The 18914-nt window shown below is 36.5% G+C and overlaps 2 protein-coding genes across 2 annotated transcripts in view; both read left to right on the forward strand.

The window, feature by feature from the left end:
* LOC131017525 (probable disease resistance protein At1g58602) overlaps positions 1-18914 on the forward strand; it is a 71016-nt gene that overhangs the window by 34753 nt on the left and 17349 nt on the right. The window lies entirely within an intron of this gene.
* LOC131018319 (uncharacterized) lies at positions 1712-4137 on the forward strand. The gene is made up of 3 exons (XM_057947043.1): positions 1712-1919; positions 2020-2143; positions 3586-4137. The coding sequence occupies exons 2-3, from the start codon at positions 2123-2125 to the stop codon at positions 4135-4137; spliced, it is 573 nt and encodes a 190-aa protein (XP_057803026.1). The 5' UTR covers positions 1712-1919; positions 2020-2122.

Consider the following 18914-nt stretch of genomic DNA (forward strand, 5'->3'; position numbering starts at 1 on the left):
AAAACCCGGTGGGCTGGCCCGATTGACATCCCTAGTAATTAGAGCATTTCGAAGAAAGTCTACAGCTCGGCCCAACCAACTTGAGACTTTGAAAAAAAAGGAGATTTGGCGATCCGTCATAAATAAATGCCAATTAATTTATAAATTAATTATGGTAATTTTTTTGGGATTTATCGAGATTTAATTACAGATTTGAAATTTATATCTGAACACATAAACTAAGTGCTCCCTCCTCCGTCCCACGAATCTTGACACGTTTGGTTTCGGCACGGGAATTAAAGAGTTGTAGATTAGTGTTTTAAGTGTGTAGTTAATAAATTATAAAAATGATAAAGTAGGAGAGAGAATATAATAAAAGTAATAAAATAGGAGAGAGAGAAGGTAATAAAAGTGATAAAGTAGAAGAGAGAGAATGTAATAATTATTACCTTATTTGGAAATGTGTCAAGATTCGTGGGGCGGCCCAAAAAGAAAAACGTGTCAAGATTCGTGGGACGGATGGAGTATATTTTATTGTTCATTTTTAAGTTGGAAATTTGGCTTAGATGAGATATTAATGAAAAAAGTGGGTGTTTGAGAATGTGGGAGAGTTAATTAGTAATTCCTCCGTCCACCAAAAATAGTCTTAGAAGGGGACGGCACCGGTTCTAATGAAAATGGTTTAGTTTATTGTAAGTGGAGAAAGGGTCACACTTAAAAGGTAGTGTTAATAGTAATAATTAAGTGTATTGTGAGTATAGAGATGGGCCCACCATGTGACATAAAGTTTCCAAAAATAGAAATTGACTAATTTTGGTGGACATTCCAAAATGACAAAAAATTGACTATTTTTTGTGGACGGATGGAGTATTTCAATTGATTTATTGAATTACGAAATGAGTACTCATATTTTATTTTTGGTCTGTCCCCCAAATGAGTACTCATTTCCTTTTTTGGTAATGTGCCCCACACAACCACTCACAATAAAACCTTATTCCACCCACACATACATAATCAATTTCTTAAAACACGTGTCACCCTCAAATGGATACTCATTTAGTGGACAGAGGGAGTATTAGTAATTCATTAAATATACATTGAAATCTATGTGATTTTATCTTTTATTGATACATTAATTAAAAATTTATCTTCGATTTGATATTAATTACTATATATTGTGAAATTTACTACAATTATTCAACTCCAACAATTTAGTAATGTGAAGTTTATAAATTGTGTGCAATACACAGACTCTTGCTAATCATATCAATTAAAATAATATATATGTTCATCTGCTCATGTAGGCATGCATTTCCTAATCGAGTTGCCAAGTTGGACATAAAATGCGTCATTGCTTGCGAACCTTCAATATTTAAGATCAAGTAAAAGAAGTAGTATTAATATATATGTTTTGGTATTAACTTCTTTTTTAGTACTCCCTCCGTCCTCTAATTCAATGCCTACTTTCTTTTTTGGTCCGTCCACCAACTCAAGGCCTATCTATTTTTAGTAAGTTTTTATTCATATTTTAATTGGTGAATCCCAATAAACAATACATTTTTCTCCACTCAACTAATAAACAATATACTTTGTCGGTCTCTTTCTCCACTCAACCAATAAACAATATATTTTGTGGGTCCCTTTTTCCACCCAACTAATAAAAGTATATTTTTTCTTAAAACCCGTGTTTTGCCTCCTAGGTCTTGAATTAGTGGACGGAGGGAGTACAATCTTATGTCAGAAATAGTAAGTCAACACCTTGTTTCTTGAGAAAAGCAGGAAGCGTGTGGGTATAATGAATTTGTAACAATAGAAAGATTTCAACTGCAACAGAAGACTTTTGGATTCCTATATGAAAAATTGAAAGCAAAAGCCAAGGAAAGGGGAGGATTGATTCAGCAAGTAGATCAAGACTAGTAAGAAGAAAGAATCACAAAAAGGTATATTAAACCCAAAATTATTTCCAATATATACTCCTCTATTTTCATATCAAGCTATATATCATGTCCTCATCTTCTTCATATACTGTTTTGTTCAAAGATATGAAACTCTACTGTAGTCAAAATCATACTCAGCTGGCCAGATGAGCAAAGGGAGACGGGAGGATTGAATCGGAAAGTCAATCGAGGCGAGCAAAGATACGATGAAGAAAATTCGCAAAAAGGTTTTCTTTTTTTTCCCCCTTAAATTTGAATAATATGAAGACTTTGCATGATTGTATGGAGTTTTTATATCTGGAGATTCAATTTTTGGATAAATTACATGTCTAGTTAAAAATAGTTGTTCTTTTTACCATCCTAGCAGAGAGTACGTGCACTGCACATCTAACATCTTATTTTACATGATTTGTTTATTATAAAATAATATTATATTTGAAGATATATAAAAAAAATTATTATAATATTATCAATTATTAATTAACTTCAACAAATATTAGCAAAGTAGGTGTGAAAAGTAGACAATAGATATTACCAAATCTTTTATGGTGTGTACAATAGTATAGTGAAATGATAACTTATGATAATATAACTTACATATATAATTAGAAGAAGGAAAACCACATAATAAATTTTTCCAATGGGAAGGTGAATAAGATGGAAAACTTGCTCCCATCCAATTAGGGGTGTAAACGAACCAAGCCGCTCGCGAACTATTCGGGGCTCGGCTCGAAAAAAACTCGTTCAAAAGTCATTCGTTTTCTAAACGAGCCGAACTCGAGCCTGTGCATGTTCGGCTCGTGAACTCGCGAACATGTTCGGCTCGAACCTATTCGCGAGCCTATTCACGAATAGGCTCGCGAATATGTTTGCGAATAGGCTCACGAATAGGTTCACGAATAGGCTCGCGAATAGGTTCATTAAATAATAAAAATAATACTCATAATTAAAAAAAACATTACTACTAACTTGATAAATTATCTATTTGCTAAAAATAAATTATAAATTATGATTCATAAATACTCTAGTAATATATGAACAAATATAATTTTTTTATTTTAATGAAACCTTAATATATAAATAATTCGAACCGAGCTCGAATTCGAGCTTGACTTTGAAATCGAGCTTGAAATTTGAGCCGAGCTCGAGCTCGAGATAAACGAATAATTAACGAGCCGAATTCAAACCAAACTCTAGCTTGGTATTATATAAGCGAGCCGAGCTCGAACTCATTTTTAGGCTCGAATTCGAGCTCGAGTCGAACTCGAGCCAAACCAAATCTTCACGAACCGAGCCCGAGCCTGGAGGTATTCGGCTCGGCTCGGTTCGTATACAGCCCTGCATACAATATACCTCCATTAATTCAATAAAATATTTATAAATCATAAAGTCGATTGTTATTCATTACAAGCCACTATAAATGCATTACAGTCTAACTGACCTCAGCCTCTCTTACTCAAAATTAAAATTATGAAATACAGCTCTTCATGCTCATATCTTTGAGCCCCATACCTATACATAAACATTTATGTTAATTTCTGTGTTATATATGTATTCTTAGACTCATTATCATCATTTCTCATATAACATGTCTAAATTCTGTTCAACCCAAAATCATTTTCATATATACTAATAATTTATCAATTTGTTGGAATTTGTTATTTCCTAGCTACGAATGCTGTTAGGGCAGCAGTTTGGTCCAAGCAGAAACACGTCGGAAGCCCTCCTCTCATCGTTGATACAGAAGCTGGACATTACTTATCGAGAGGGCAGGAAAATGTACTATATAAATAAGGATATGTTAAGGGTAATTAAAGAGATGAGAGAGATTGTGAATATAGTGAGGGATAAGAAATTGGAAGAGGGGAGAACCCTAAATTTTTTAGTATGCGACCTTGTCGATGTGGCTGAGCATGCCCTCGATATTTTCAAAAAAGGCGAAACCTTTTCTTTATACTATGCTTCCATCCATAGTTGGATTGGAGAGATCAAAAAGCGCATGCTTAAATTAGGAGATGATGGAGTTGAGATGGAGTCCAACATGAGATCATTGAAAAAGGATGATGATGACGAAGAAGATGACAATTACGTGGTGGGTTTGGACGAAGATGTGGAAATGCTGCTTCGCAGAAGCATTATTGATGGGAAAGGATATGCAAAGACTGTTCTCATCAAAGGGATGTGTGGTGGAGGTGCCAGATGTTATATGGGAAATGTGTAGCCTTCGCCACCTCTACTTGTCTGACATGATTTGCCGAAAGCCTTTGAAGATAGACGCGCTAATGTTTTTGGAGACCTTAACTTATGTCTCAGTTGATAGTTGGATATATGAGCTCTCGGGCTTTAAAATGTCGACTTCTCTAAAGAAATTGGGCGTAGAAGGATTGGATGGAAACTCAGATGTAAGCAAGCTCTTTCCATCATTAGCTAAGTTGAAGAAACTTGAGCATCTAATCTTAAGAGGGTATCATTTCAGAAGCATGCCTTGTTTGGATGAGCTTGCTATTCTACACAGTCTCAAAACACTCAAATTGGATGGACTCCTTGCCAGGTTACCAAATAATCTCCCTCCAAATATTGAATCATTGACGTTGATTGATAACTGTCTTGATGAAGACCCCATGCCAATACTAGAGAAGTTACCCAGACTAAGACACCTCAAATTGCAGAACGCATACACTGGTCAACAAATGGTGATCTTGCACAACGACTTTCCCATGCTTCAAGTCCTGTGCATGGAAGAGTTATGGAATCTGAGAAATGTTCAATGTGGAAAAAATGCAATGTATTGGCTCAAGAAATTGGAAATCCATGATTGTCCACATCTGGATACCCTCCCGAAAGAGATTGTATCGTTTATTTGTTTGAAGGAGTTAAAGATGGTGACAACCAAAAGCATTGCCACAAAGATGAGGAATTCAGACTTCATCTCCAAAATAAGGATCGCGAATATCAATCCATGAGGTAGAGCAATTCTCTTCATTATTGTTGGTGTCAATTTGGAAAGTTTCTGGCTAGATTTTCTTCCTTTTTCCCCTTGGTGGTTGTGTATGTGTTTGTAAATGGTACATTTAGTTGTAATTATATATCATGGTTACCATTGTGTTGTTAAGGACAATCATAAACCAACAAAAATCTGCACCTATCAAACACCTTGACTGAGTAAAATCACTTCTTAATTGTGTTTGAGTGGCTAAACCATGCTAGAGCCCCATCATTTCACCACGATCAACAAGTTTATATAGCTAGATGGATGTACTCGATCCAAATATAAATTTATTTTTTAAATTTCTAATTACAAATTGCAACGTAAAGAAAAATTCGACTATAGAATTACAACCTACTTAAGTGCAAGATAACAAAAAAAAAGGTCATAGAGGAAAATTGAAATTGCAAGCAACGATGATCAATCCAATCGTCCAGGAGAGTCTCACAACAAGCCGAAAGAAGAAGAAGAAAAATTCTCCAATCATCAAAATCAAACAATTAAAAAATATATAAAGTTTGTTTAGGTTCATATCTTAAATAATTTATACATTTATTTTATGAGCATCCCAGGCAAAGGAAGTGACGTTGGAAGGCCTTAAATAAATTCAACATAAGTAGGAATTAATTGTTATAAAATAGTATCGTAACTTTTAGTGTTTTTCAGAAAGAGAATTATATGTTACGAAATTTGAAAATGAGGACTATATGTTACGGAATTTCAAAATGAGGACTATAGCTTCCATTTTTTACATTTACACTCCTATTAGTCATCATTTGATGTGTTAAATAGGAGTGTAAATGTAATCCTCATTTTTAAATTTCATAACATCTAGTCTTCATTTTCAAATTCCGTAACATATAGTACTATTTTTGAAAAACACAAAAAGTTACGGTCTTGTTTTAACAATTAGCTCACATAAGTAATCTACGAGTACTTTCTCTAATATAATAATGAGTCAATATATGAAATCGACCATTTTGATATAGTACAACACCATCTAAAGTGGGAAAACATCACCGCACGGAGGCGGATTGAACCCAAGACCTCTCACAAATAAGAGTTTTTGGATGCCTCAACTTTATCACTAGAGCAAGGCCTCATTGACAATTCTTTTTATTTTTGAACCAAAAGTTTTAAATAAATCGAAATTCCTATTTAATTAGTTTATAATTTACCATAATGTGATCAAATAACAACACTCATTTAGGAATGGCAGTGGATCCCGAATTCGGTCCAGATCCGTAGATTCAGATCTTCTTTTTGAATCTGGACCATGTAAAAATTGGACCTGATGGATCTGAACCGAATCTGGAGTGTTCTTAAAATTTTCGAATTTGGATCTGGATCTGGAGTAAGAGATTCAAGATACAGATTCGGTTCAAATCCGACCCATGGACCCATATATATATTATTTTTTATTTTATCTAACCATAATAATATTCAATTTATTGTTACGTTGTTTGTCCCTTTCATGTGTTAATGATGTTGAAAGTATCATTAACATTGAAGACGTCTTTGAAGATTATAAAAATCGGCTATGTTGTTAAAGTTTTAGTATACTACAAATATGCTATTTGATACTTGGATTATTGTGTTCTAGTTTATTTTAGATTCTTGAAATGGTTTTTTTTTATGAATTATGATGTACTCCCTCCGTCCACCAATTCATGTCCTACTTTCCTTTTTGGGCCGTCCACAAATTCATGTCCTGTCCATTTTTAGTAACTCTTTATACATTTTTTAATTGGTATGTCTCAATAAACAATACACTTTTTATCCACTCAACTAATAAATAATACACTTTGTGGGCCTCTTTCTCCACCCAACTAATAAACAATACACTTTTTCTTAAAACTCGTGTTTCCTTCCTTAGGTCATGAATTAGTGGACGGATTGAGTAATTATTTATTTTGAATAATTGTTGAAACTATAGACAATCATTATGGTTTATTTTGGGTTTTAGTTAATTTAAAATTTATTTTAAAAGAGAAAAATATATGGATCCGAGTTTGGACCCGAGACTTTGTAGATCTTATGAATCTGAACTTAAATCTTATTATTTTTAGATCTAATAAATCTGAATTAAATCAAGACATAAATTAAAAATTCGAATTTAAATCTAAATCAAGGAGGATCCGATCCAAATGTGTCATCTTGCCATCCATACTCATTCAATCAATTGTAAGGTATGACATAGAGGGCAGCTTCCAATATGCTCAATAGTGACATGTAAGAGCATTTCAAAGAAAGTCTACAGCTCGGCCCAACCTTAGATCTCACAAGATACAAAACAATCATAAGTAAATAAAATGAACATGGAAAAAAAAACAAAAAACAAAAAAAATGAGGCACGTATATGGTGGGCCAGACTGTGAAGCCTAATTTCAAATTGGGCCGGGCAATTCTCCAAAGAGATCATCACTTCAATTATGTATCTTACTAAACTTTAGAAAAAAAAAATATTTTAAAAATATAATAAACTCGAATATATATATATGAGACTTTTAATATCTGACACGGTTATTTAAATGCTGCAACTATATTATAATATTGGATCTCTTATGGATGATTTTATTTTGTAAAACTATTTCTTTATTATTGATGGGTGAGTTTTAGTTATTTATATTCGTGTTGTTTATCATGGATTATATTTGACATTATCCAAGTTGTTGGTGTTGTTGGCGCAGGAATTGCATGAATTATGGTTGGAAGCTCATGGGTGGAAGAAGTTCGAGAATGACATGAATTTGATGAAGTTCGTATGCTTTTGGAAGAGAATTAGAGATTGGGCTTAGACTTAATTATTTTACATTTAATTGAGCCGAAAACTCTTATTTTAGTTTGGAACTTATATTTTAGGGGCCGAAGCCCATGTTGATTAAGAAGGTGGCGACTTTAGGGGTTTAATCCCTATATATATACTTGTTTAGAGAAGGAGCCGCCACTTCTCCAATATCTATTACTACTTTGCTTTAATTTACATAGTTTGACTTTTAAGAATTAGTTTAATCATTAGTTTAGTTTAGTTGGTTTTGAAGGAGAGCACTTTTCCAGACTTGAGGATTAATTGGGAGAATTGAAAGTTGACTTTAGCATTGAAGTGCAGATTCAAGTTTCATCATTCAACATTGGAATTTGATTTCGTTATTTTACTTCTTAGTTTAATTCTTTTATTTTCGTATTTTGCTTATTCTATGATTGCTTTTATTTGTTTAATTGTTCTTAGTTTAATTATGAGTAGCTAAACTTTTAATTCGGCGAGAATAATGAAGCACTAATTTATTAATCTGTGAGACCTAATTGGTTTTAAAATTGGTTCCTATTGATTTCGATTTATTCCTAGGGTTTAAAGATAATTTCGATTTTATTTAAGCCTGATCAACTTAGATTAAATTGGATTACAATCAATTGGTTCCCCCAATCCGTAATTGTTGGAATAGGGCTGATTAGTGATAAAGCTATCGTGTTTATAGTAGGAATAAATTGGTAGATTAATTATTACTAGCGTATCTAGGATAATTGATCTAAATTGGGTTCCTTCTTCTTAATACTATTAGAATATTAAATCTATGACTGGCGTATCCAGCTAGGTTATATTTTAATAAGGGAATAGGCAGGACTGGCGTATCCAGTCGCCTATCGACACAGTAAGTAGGAATTGGAGTATGTCAGTGCGTATCATGGTATCCTATAACTAGTTGGTTGATAGGGATTAATTAATCTTTGCGTCGATGATCAGAGCTTTAAATTAGTGTGGATTTATTCGAGCTGAGTTACCTTTTATTAATTAATTTCTAGATTGTTATTTGAGTTAGTTGATTACTTAGTTATAATTAATTTTCTCAAAATTAAGGCGTGGTGGCATCACCAAAATTTTAGATTTTAGGGAATTGAATGATTTACCTGGTCTCTGTGGGATCGACCCTGTTTGTCATTATACTAATTAGTTTTGATAATTCTGTAGGAATTATGTGGTGGAAAACGACGTCCACCAAATTGGCGCCGTTGCCGGGGAGCGGTGTTAATTGAATTCTTTTCCCTTTTAATCTATTTTTCTTTTTTATTTATTTTTTGTTTATGAGCAGATCTTCTTGGCCGAAACTCCTATACGATTGTGCGATCGAGAAAACCGCAAAGAGACTGAGAAAGAAGGCCAAGGCACGAAAGTTGCTGGAACTACTGGATTCGCAACTCGACCTGTCTACCCACACGGAACAATTCATCAAGGCGGAACCCAGTGTTGCCGCTGCTGACGAGACTCTGTTTGCCCAAACAGACCTTGAATCAGAGGCAGAAACAGATTGTGAGGAGGAAATTGAGTCAATTTCTGATGAAAGCACCGGAGACGATATGGCTGCCAACGATCCCAGGTTGTGCGACCTCTCCTGCCACGAGGCTGATGACCCACCCACTCCAATCCAGATGCCGGCAGCTGCTACCGGTATTGAGATTAAGCTTGGTTTGCTTAATGTTCTCCCGAAGTACTATGGCAAGAAGGGAGAAGATCCGTATAATTTCTTGAACGAATTCATCAAAATTTGCAAGGTCCAGAAACGCCCCACTGGAGTTACAGATGAGCACTTTAGATTGGCGGCTTTCCCCTTCACTATGACAGCAAAGGCGACCTCTTGGTTCGCGAGTCTTCCACCCAATTCTATCACTTCATGGGCAGAGATGAAAAAGCTATTCTTGGAACATTTTTTCCCTCCCACCAAGACGAATGCGCTGAAAAATGAAATTAGTGGAGTGAAGTAGGAGTACGATGAGTCATTGAGCACATACTAGACCAGGTTCAGGAGATTGGTGGACAGCTGTCCGAACCATAAGTTTTCGGAGGGAGATTTGCTACAGTACTTCTATCAAGGGATGACCGTTGATACAAAAAATCTTGTGAATTCATCGAGTGGAGGAGGGTTTTCCCAGAATACTGTGAGTGAAGCCAAACGGTTGATTCAACACTTAGTGGAGGCCACGAGAGAGTATGAGGAGCCGCGCATCCAACTGCTCAAGAAAGCTGCTCAAGCAAGTTCGTCGGACTTTGAGGATAAGTTTGAAGAGAGGATGGGTAGAATGGAAAGATTGCTCAATACTGTGGTAGAGAAAGTGGCAAGCGCTGGAAAACCGATGGAGAAACCATATGGAGCATGTGGCAACTTAGGGCATACAAGCTTGCAATGCACAGGGGGTGAGGAAGAATATCAAGCCCAAGCGAATTCTTCCCACAATTTTTACAGCTGCACTGACCTACTGCCCCCTTTGCCCAAACGGGACCCCTACTCGAGCAACTATAATGCACCATGGAGAAATCATCCTAATTTTCATTGGAGGGATCCAGAGCAGAAGCAACCTCAACAAGTGCCTCCACAGCAGCAGCAAAACTACCGTCCGCCGCATCAAAGAATGGGAAACCAAATCCCACCGCCTTATCAACCCGTTCCGGAAAAGCAAGGAAAATCTCTTGAGGAGATGATGGCGGAATTTATTGGCAACCAACAGTTTTTGCAAGGCAATGTGCAGCAGCTTCAACAGTCTCATGTAGAGCAAAAAGTGCAGATAGAAGGGTTGGCTCGTCAAATATCTCAACTCGCAACGACCGTGAATCAACTCAAGGGCAATCAAGGTGTTTTACCATCACAAGTCCAATTGAATCCGAGGGAGAACGTTAGTATGATCACTTTGAGGAGTGGCAAGAAGTTGAGTGAGCCCACAATCCAGAATACAAGGAGTGGCTTGAGCAAGGACTCTAGAGCCAAATCGCAGCTGCAACAATCCGAAAATTCTGGAGAAGAAACCGATTCTGCTGCCCAGAATACAAATACGTCCGGTTTAGCCAAACAGAACGGTAACCCGACAGCTGTGCAGAAAGGAAAAGAAGTAGACCACAAATTGGTTGAGGGTGAGCAGTCTAAGGTTCATAAACGTTTGAATCTACATGATCCCGAGATCGAGATACATGTTCTCTTTCCAAGGAGGTTAGCAAAGAAGAAGCCGGAGGAAGAGCTCATCGATTTCATGAAGATATTTGGGAAACTGGAGATCAATCTTCCATTCCTCCAAGCACTCAAACTCCCTCAGCTGAGCAAGTTTTTGAAGGACTTCATTGCTGGAAAATCTAAGAAATCTGGAAAAATTATGATGGGCGAGAACGTGTCAGCAGTGATACGAAAAGAATTGTCGCTCAAATGCAAGGATCCAGGTATGTTTTCTCTACCATGTTTCATAGGTGACACCAAGATTGAGCATGCCATGTGTGATCTAGGAGCTTCTATTAATGTCATGCCTTTAGCTGTTTATAATAGCCTAATTGGTGTGAAGTTGGTGGATACTAAGGTGGTGATTCAGTTGGCTGATGGGTCATGTGTTCATCTTGAGGGTCTTCTAGAGAATGTTCTTGTAAAGGTGCATAATTTTGTTTATCCTGCTGACTTTTATGTGGTGAAAATGAGGGGTATGCAGTCGAAAGAGTCAGCCGGTGTTCTGTTAGGCCGTCCTTTCTTAAGGACCACTAGGGCAGTCATCGATGTTTATAGTGGTACTATTTGTTTGGATTATCATGGAGAAAAGTTTACTTTTAACATTGATGATACCATGAAAAATCCCCATGCTGTTAAAACTGCTTGTGCCACTAATGTTACTGACCCTTTTATCCAAGAACATCTTGAGACTAAATCTGTGCAGGACAAGTTGGAACCGACCTTGATCAAAAGAGCAACTGGTCTTGATGCTCGTGGGATGAACAATGAAGAAGTCAAAGAATCTACCAAGTCTCTTCATGCTCACTCGAAATTGGCAGATTCTGGAAATACGGTCTGTTTGCCCAAACAGATAAAATTTCTTCATGCTGACTCAAAACTCGCAGGTTCTGGACATACAGATTGTTTGGCCAGACGGAAGCCATGCGACAGAACTCTGCATTTTGATGTGGAACCACCCGACTTAGAAGAAAAAGCTCGGTTGACAATGAAGAACATGCAATCAATCAAGTGTGAGGAGGAGAGGAGATTTCAACTTCAAGAGCTGAAAGAGCTTCATCTTGAAGCTTATGACGCCGCGATGTGGTATAAGGATCGCACCAAGTTGTGGCACGACAAGAACTTGCATGGAAAGACATTTACAGTCGGCCAAAAGGTACTTTTGTTCCAATCAAAGCTGCGGTTGATGCCCGAAAAAATTGAAGACGAAGTGGATTGGCCCCTTCGTGATACAGTCTATTTGCCCAAACGGGGCATTTGAGATTCGCAGTTTAGACACTGCTAAGATATTCACCGTGAATGGACAACGTTTGAAGCCGTACTATGATGCCTCTTCTTTGGTTCCAACGGAGTCTGTTTCGCTGCTACTTCCGGGCACATTTTGAGCACTTGAGCAGTCGAGCCAACGACGTTAAATAATGGCGCTTATCGGGAGGCAACCCGACTTTCTTTCCCTTTTAATTTCTCCGCTTTGTTATTCTTTTCTTTGATATTTGCTTTTTGTTAAGTTATAAGTTTCTTAGTTTAACTTCCTTAACTTTAATTTTTGTTATGTTTCAGTTAAAAAAAAAAAAAAAGATCAACGGGAACGTGGCAGAGAGCATCGCGAATTTGAGCGCCACCATTCGACAGGAGCTGCGGCGGCAGCATATACGGTGACTTCCTTCCTTATCTTGTCTCGTTTCGTGTTTTGTCTCTTGTCTTGTTTCATTTATGTCTTTGTTTTTTTCTTTAAGTTGTGTATTTCGTTTGCTCCTTTGCTTATGCTTTGTTTTGTTTGCTTGAGGGCAAACAAAATCTAAGTGTGAGGGGGGCGTCTTTGAGCTTGTTTTCCGTTGAGTCCGTTTTTTATGTCGTTTTGTGTGTCTTGAGCTTTGTGATTGTTGAAGTATTAGTGATAAGCGTGCTGTCAGATTGAATTGTGTGATGAACTTGAGATTTGATATTTGAGAATTGGGATTTTGAGATTGAGAAATTTGTGTTTTTATTGGATGACATTTGGGATGACAAATAAGAGCAACAATGAGTAAAAAGCCACATATAAGTGAGAATTGAGCTTATTAGAGTAGAGCACTCTCTACTATTTTTCTTTTTGAGTGGTTTGTTATTCATGAAGTTGTGATATGTTGTGAGTCATTGGTAATGCATGATAGAAGGCACTAGGGTAGCCATTTGGCCTGCTTTTGAATTCCTACCTGAACAATAACCTCTAGTGAGCCGTGTTTGAAGCCTTGAATTTTTTTTGTTCTTAATAGTCACTAAATAAAAAATCAATGCCTGTTTTGGACTTTCTTTTGACCCAGTGATACATGTTTAATCTTGAACCTCATTCCCTTATTTATTATAGAGATTTACACTGTGTATTTAAGTTTCGTTTGCCCAAACTACTGTCTTGTGTAAAATAATAAGGATCTGTGATCCGTTTGGCCAAACAGTGGCATTGATCAGATCAGTTTTTGGGATGAGAACAGCTTTGGGAGATGATTTTATGGGGAATATTTTGTAAATGGTTATCATGTGTTGGAAGTGAAAATAAAAATGGGTGTTGCTGTATGCTGTAAAAAAGAGAAAAAAAAAGAAGAAAAAAAGAGTAAAAAATAAGAAGAAAAAAAGAAGAAAAAAGAGAAAGAAAAAAAAAAGAAAAAAGAGAAAGAAGTGCAGCACCAAAACATTTGAAACATGTTAGAGTTTTTGATGAATTTTCTCCTTAGCTTTGTAGTGTTTCCCTCTCTCTATAGTCTTGATTGTATGGATGATGGTTCGGATTGCATATGCACACTTTGAGTTTCAATGGTTGAGCTTAGGACCCATAGGATCTTTCCAAAATCATGAATAGTCCTTAGCCCCATTACACCAAATGAGAAAAGACCTTTTTGAGTTACTATGTGACCATGACATATCACGACTAAGTGAATTTTTCTTCTTGTGTGTGAATTTCTAAAATAAATACTTGAGAGAAGAGTGAACCTTGAGAGGAATTCGTTGTTGCTTGATTTGGACTAAATTGACAATGAAAACACTTGTTTGACATTCTCCTTTTCTTGAATTCGAGAGTTGAGAGTTGATTGTGAGTTTTGCATAGTTTGACTTGACAGTATATTATGTTACTAGTGTTTTGATGATTACTTAGCTGTCGTTTTTCTGTTGAGTTGGTAGTGTCTTGTCTAGTGTCTTTATTATGTTCCGCTTCCGTTTGCTTGTTAGTTATTTTATTTTGGAGTCCTTAGTGTCGTGTCGAGGGGGGAGGTCTTGTCTAGATAGCTATTTCCACTTTTGAGTCTTTTCTTCACTTCATACTTGAGGGCAAGTATGATTCAAGTGTGAGGGAATTTGATGGGTGTGTTTTAGTTATTTATATTCATGTTGTTTGCCATGGATTATATTTGATATTACCCAAGTTGTTGATGTTTTTGGCGCATGAATTGCATGAATTATGGTTGGAAGCTCAAGGATGGAAGAAGTTCGAGAATGACATGAATTTGATGAAATTCGTATGCTTTTGGAAGAGAATTAGATATTGGGCTTGGACTTAATTATTTTACATTTAATTGAGCCCAAAACTCTTATTTTAATTTGGAACTTATATTTTAGGGGCCGAAGCCCATGTTGATTAAGAAGGTGGCGACTTTAGGGGTTTAATCCCTATATATAGGGCTGGGAATTCCGGGTTCGGGTAATCGGGTACCCGATACCCGACCCGAAAAAATCGGGTATTGGGTACCCGATACCCGATTTTTTCGGGATCGGGTACGGGTTCGGGTATTTAGGGGTCTGCGGAATCGGGTATCGGGTATACCCGATCGGGTATCGGGTATACCCGAATTACCCGACATTTTTAATTGTGAAATTTAAACTCCCAAACTCCCAGCCCTAGCAATTCCCCCAATTCCCGAATTCCCAGATCCCTCCTCCCTCCCAAAGTCCCAATTCCCAAACTCCACTTTCAGCCCTAAATCCCTCCCCTGCTGCCGCCGCCCCCACTCCAGTCTCCAGGGCAGAGCTTCGCCCAGACCCTCGCCCAGACCCTCGCCCAGTCGGTTCGCCGAGCTTCGCCTAGTCGGTTCGCCGAGCTTCGCCCAGCTCGCTCCCAGTCTCTCCCAGCCACGACCCTTGCCCAGTCGCCCCTTCGTTCCGCCGCCGTCGGTTCGCCGAGCTTGTCGCCCAGACCAGCCATGCCATGCCGCCGAGCTTCTACGCCTTCTCTTCTTCTTCTTCGAATCTTCTTCTTTTTTTTTTTCTTTTTTTTTTGGGTTGAATTTTGGTGGAATTTTGGGTTGATTTTGGGTTGATTTCGACTGAATTGGCTCGATTTTGGGTTGAATTTTGGTGGAATTTTGGAATTTTGGGTTGATTTTGGTGGAATTTTGGGTTGATTTTGGCTCGATTTTGGGTTGAATTTTGGTGGAATTTTGGGTTGATTTCGACTGAATTGGCTCGATTTTGGGCTGGGAATTTCGACTGAATTGGCTCGATTTTGGGTTGAATTTCATTATCGGGTAACTTAGGGTACCCGAATACCCGACTCGGGTACCCGAGTCGGGTATTAGGGTACCCGATTTCAATTTCGGGTTCGGGTTCGGGTAGCAAATTTAGGGTATTTTCGGGTTCGGGTACCCGATTTTTTCGGGTAGGGTACCCGAACCCGACCCGATTCCCAGCCCTACCTATATATATACTTGTTTAGAGAAGGAGCCGCCACTTCTCCAATATCTATTACTACTTTGCTTTAATTTACATAGTTTGACTTTTAAGAATTAGTTTAATCATTAGTTTAGTTTAGTTGGTTTTGAAGGAGAGCACTTTTCGAGACTTGAGGATTAATTGGGAGAATTGAAAGTTGACTTTAGCATTGAAGTGCAGATTCAAGTTTCATCATTCAACATTGGAATTTGATTTTGTTATTTTACTTCTTAGTTTAATTCTTTTATTTTCGTATTTTGCTTATTCTATGATTGCTTTTATTTGTTTAATTGTTCTTAGTTTAATTATCAGTAGCTAAACTTTTAATTCGGCGAGAATAATGAAGCACTAATTTATTAATATGTGAGACTTGTTTAAAATTGGTTCCTATTGATTTCGATTTATTCATGCGGTTTAAAGATAATTCCGATTTTATTTAAGCCTGATCAACTTAGATTAAATTGGATTACAGTCAATTGGTTCCCCCAATCCGTAATTGTTGGAATAGGGTTGATTACTGATAAAGCTATCGTGTTCGTAGTAGTAATAAATTGGTAGGTTAATTATTACTAGCGTATCTAGGATAATTGATCTAAACTGAGTTTCTTCTTCTTAATGCTATTAGAATATTAAATCTATGACTGACGTATCCAGCTAGGTTATATTTTAATAAGGGAATAGGCAGGACTGGCGTATCCAGCCGCCTATCGACATAGTAAGTAGGAATTGGGGTATGTCAGTGCGTATCACGGTATCATATAACTAGTTGGTTGATAGGGATTAATTAATCTTTGCGTCGATGATCAGAGCTTTGAATTAGTTTGGATTTATTCGAGTCGAGTTACCTTTTATTAATTAATTTCTAGATTGTTATTTGAGTTAGTTGATTACTTAGTTATAATTAATTTTCTCAAAATTAAGGCGTGGTGGCATCACCAAAATTTTAGATTTTAGGGAATTGAATGATTTACCTGCTCTCTGTGGGATTGACCCTGCTTGTCATTATACTAATTAGTTTTGATAATTCTACAAGAATTATTTGGTGGAAAACGATGTCCACCAATTATTGATTAATTCTTACCATTCTTCACACATTTTTCTAGTGGATATATATAGGGATGGGATCCTGTAGTATCCACTCTCTTCATAGTATATAGGTCCAAATTTGGACCAGACAATGGGGGCACGTGGCGTGCTAGGAGCACGCCACATGGCAGCAGCCTCCCAAATGCTTCCACGGTAAAATGGTCATTTCGATTTTTTTTTAAATTTTTAATTTTTTTTATACCGAAAATCCATTTTTTTCCGCGGTCGTCGTCAAAATTATGCATATGATTGTACATCAATATGCATAAAGGTAAACCCAAATATGCATGGGAAAGTATTAGTATGCAAATTATCTGATGTCTCTCGCTGTCGAAAAATACTATGCATATTTGTGTGCAATGTTATGCATACGAGTACGCCCTTCAGTGCGATGCATAGGCCACAATATATTTATTTATTTTTAAATTTAAACTATGTAAAAATATTATTATTTATGATTTAAATTAATTAATAACAAAAAATATGTTAATTAAAATATTAGAATTCAATTTAAAATAGTTTATAGTAATAATTTTATCAACTTAATGAGTAGGAGTATAACATTAAATTTAATGAATATTTTTGTATAATAATAATAACAACATGGGGTGAATAAGGATAGATAGAGAAAGGAAATAATATAGAAAAAGAAAGAGGAGAGAGAAAAATAATCACTTTATAATTTTAAATTATATTAACTTATTTATTTCAAATGCATATTTGATACTCCATCCGTCCCATGAAGCATTACCCAATTCTTTTCGGCACGGAAATTAAGAAATTGGTATTTTGTGTGTTAAGTGTGGTAGGTGAAAAAGTAAAAAATGTGAATAAAGGGTAAATTTTTTGTCATTTTTAGAAACAGGTCAAGTTTCGTGGGACAAATATTATCCCTCCATTTTGGTGTGATAATATTATCCCTCATTGAAGTGAAAATAAGGAAGGAAAAATGGTGTTTGTGTAAAATGTGGGATAAGAAAGCAAACATTTAAAGGCATAAATTTTTGTTATCCCTCCATTTAGAGGGATAAAAAGCAAACACACCCTTAAAGAGCTACTTATCAAACTAATACAACAGGTAGTAGTAGAAGATCCTCAGAATCTCCATACATCTTCCCTATTGGAGGATATATATGGACAACCGAAGTCTCCGAGATATGCTTTATAAACGATATTTTATAGTTCTCGACGACGTACAATGCGCTTGAAGTCTTTCTTGAACATTCTTCCAGAGGGTTGTATGTATATATGATCCTGTTTCTGCTTATGATCTAGTCGTGTTGAGCTAACTTAATTTTAACATATAACCGGCCGGTTCAAAAAATTAAGTTTTTGTAATTAAATTTTGAAGTCTCAAAAATAAATTCCAAATATTATTAGAGTCCAATGGTTTTTTTATTGAAAAAATACATGAATGAATCAAGTAATCTAGCAATTTAAATTTCCTGACTCACTAATTAACCTTCTGACTGTTACTTTTCGTATTGTTCTTATGTAAGCAGACAATGGAAGTAGATTGCTGCTCACAAGTCACACGACACATGTTGACGTAGATGTGGATGATGAAAATGTTCATCAGATGAAACCTTGGGATTCTAGGTGAGCACAAATTCCCCAAGTCCTTGGAGCATATGGGAAAACAAATGTTGAGAAATTGTGACGGTCTGCCATTAGCTATAAAAGAGGTGGGAAAGCAGTTAGTGGAAAAGAAAGTCTCAGGGGAGAGTGAATGGGAACAACTTCTTGAATCAGTTGATTTCGGTTCAACATTAAAGTTATTGGAACCATTTTATCATCAACTGGATCCCAAAGTGCAATCATATTTCTTGGGTATGGCCTTTTTTAAGGTAAATACAACTTTGAGGAAAGAAAAGTTGAAACATATTGGGGTTGCAGCATATAATTGTGAATCTTATTTAGATGGTTTAATCAATGAATCTGTTATTGAGGTCAAGGAGAAGAGCACGAAGCATTACATGAATGGTGTGCTACACATGCTATCCATCCAAAAAGCAGAGGAGGAATTAGGCTTTGAGATCCTAAGGAATAGTGGAAATAATCGACCCTCTGAGACTCCTCGTCATCATGTTATAATTTGTAGCAGAGAGAAGTTCAACTACGATCCACGGATCAAGATAAACATCTTGTTTCTCTCTTCTTCCATGGAGGTGGCTACTTGGACACTAGTCCATCCTATTGGAAGAGCTTTGAACTAGCTACTTAAGATACTTGACTTGGAAGATTTTGGGTTGAAGATTTTATCGGACACTA

This window comes from Salvia miltiorrhiza, chromosome 3 (genome assembly GCF_028751815.1).
Source record: "Salvia miltiorrhiza cultivar Shanhuang (shh) chromosome 3, IMPLAD_Smil_shh, whole genome shotgun sequence".
Lineage (NCBI taxonomy): Eukaryota > Viridiplantae > Streptophyta > Magnoliopsida > Lamiales > Lamiaceae > Salvia > Salvia miltiorrhiza.

Excerpts from the sequence above, each read along its gene's own strand:
- LOC131018319 (XM_057947043.1), top strand. The coding sequence starts at position 2,123 with ATGAAGAAAATTCGCAAAAAG. Across the intron at positions 2,144-3,585 it reads TGAAGAAAATTCGCAAAAAG|CTACGAATGCTGTTAGGGCA; the intron begins GTTTTCTTTTTT and ends GTTATTTCCTAG.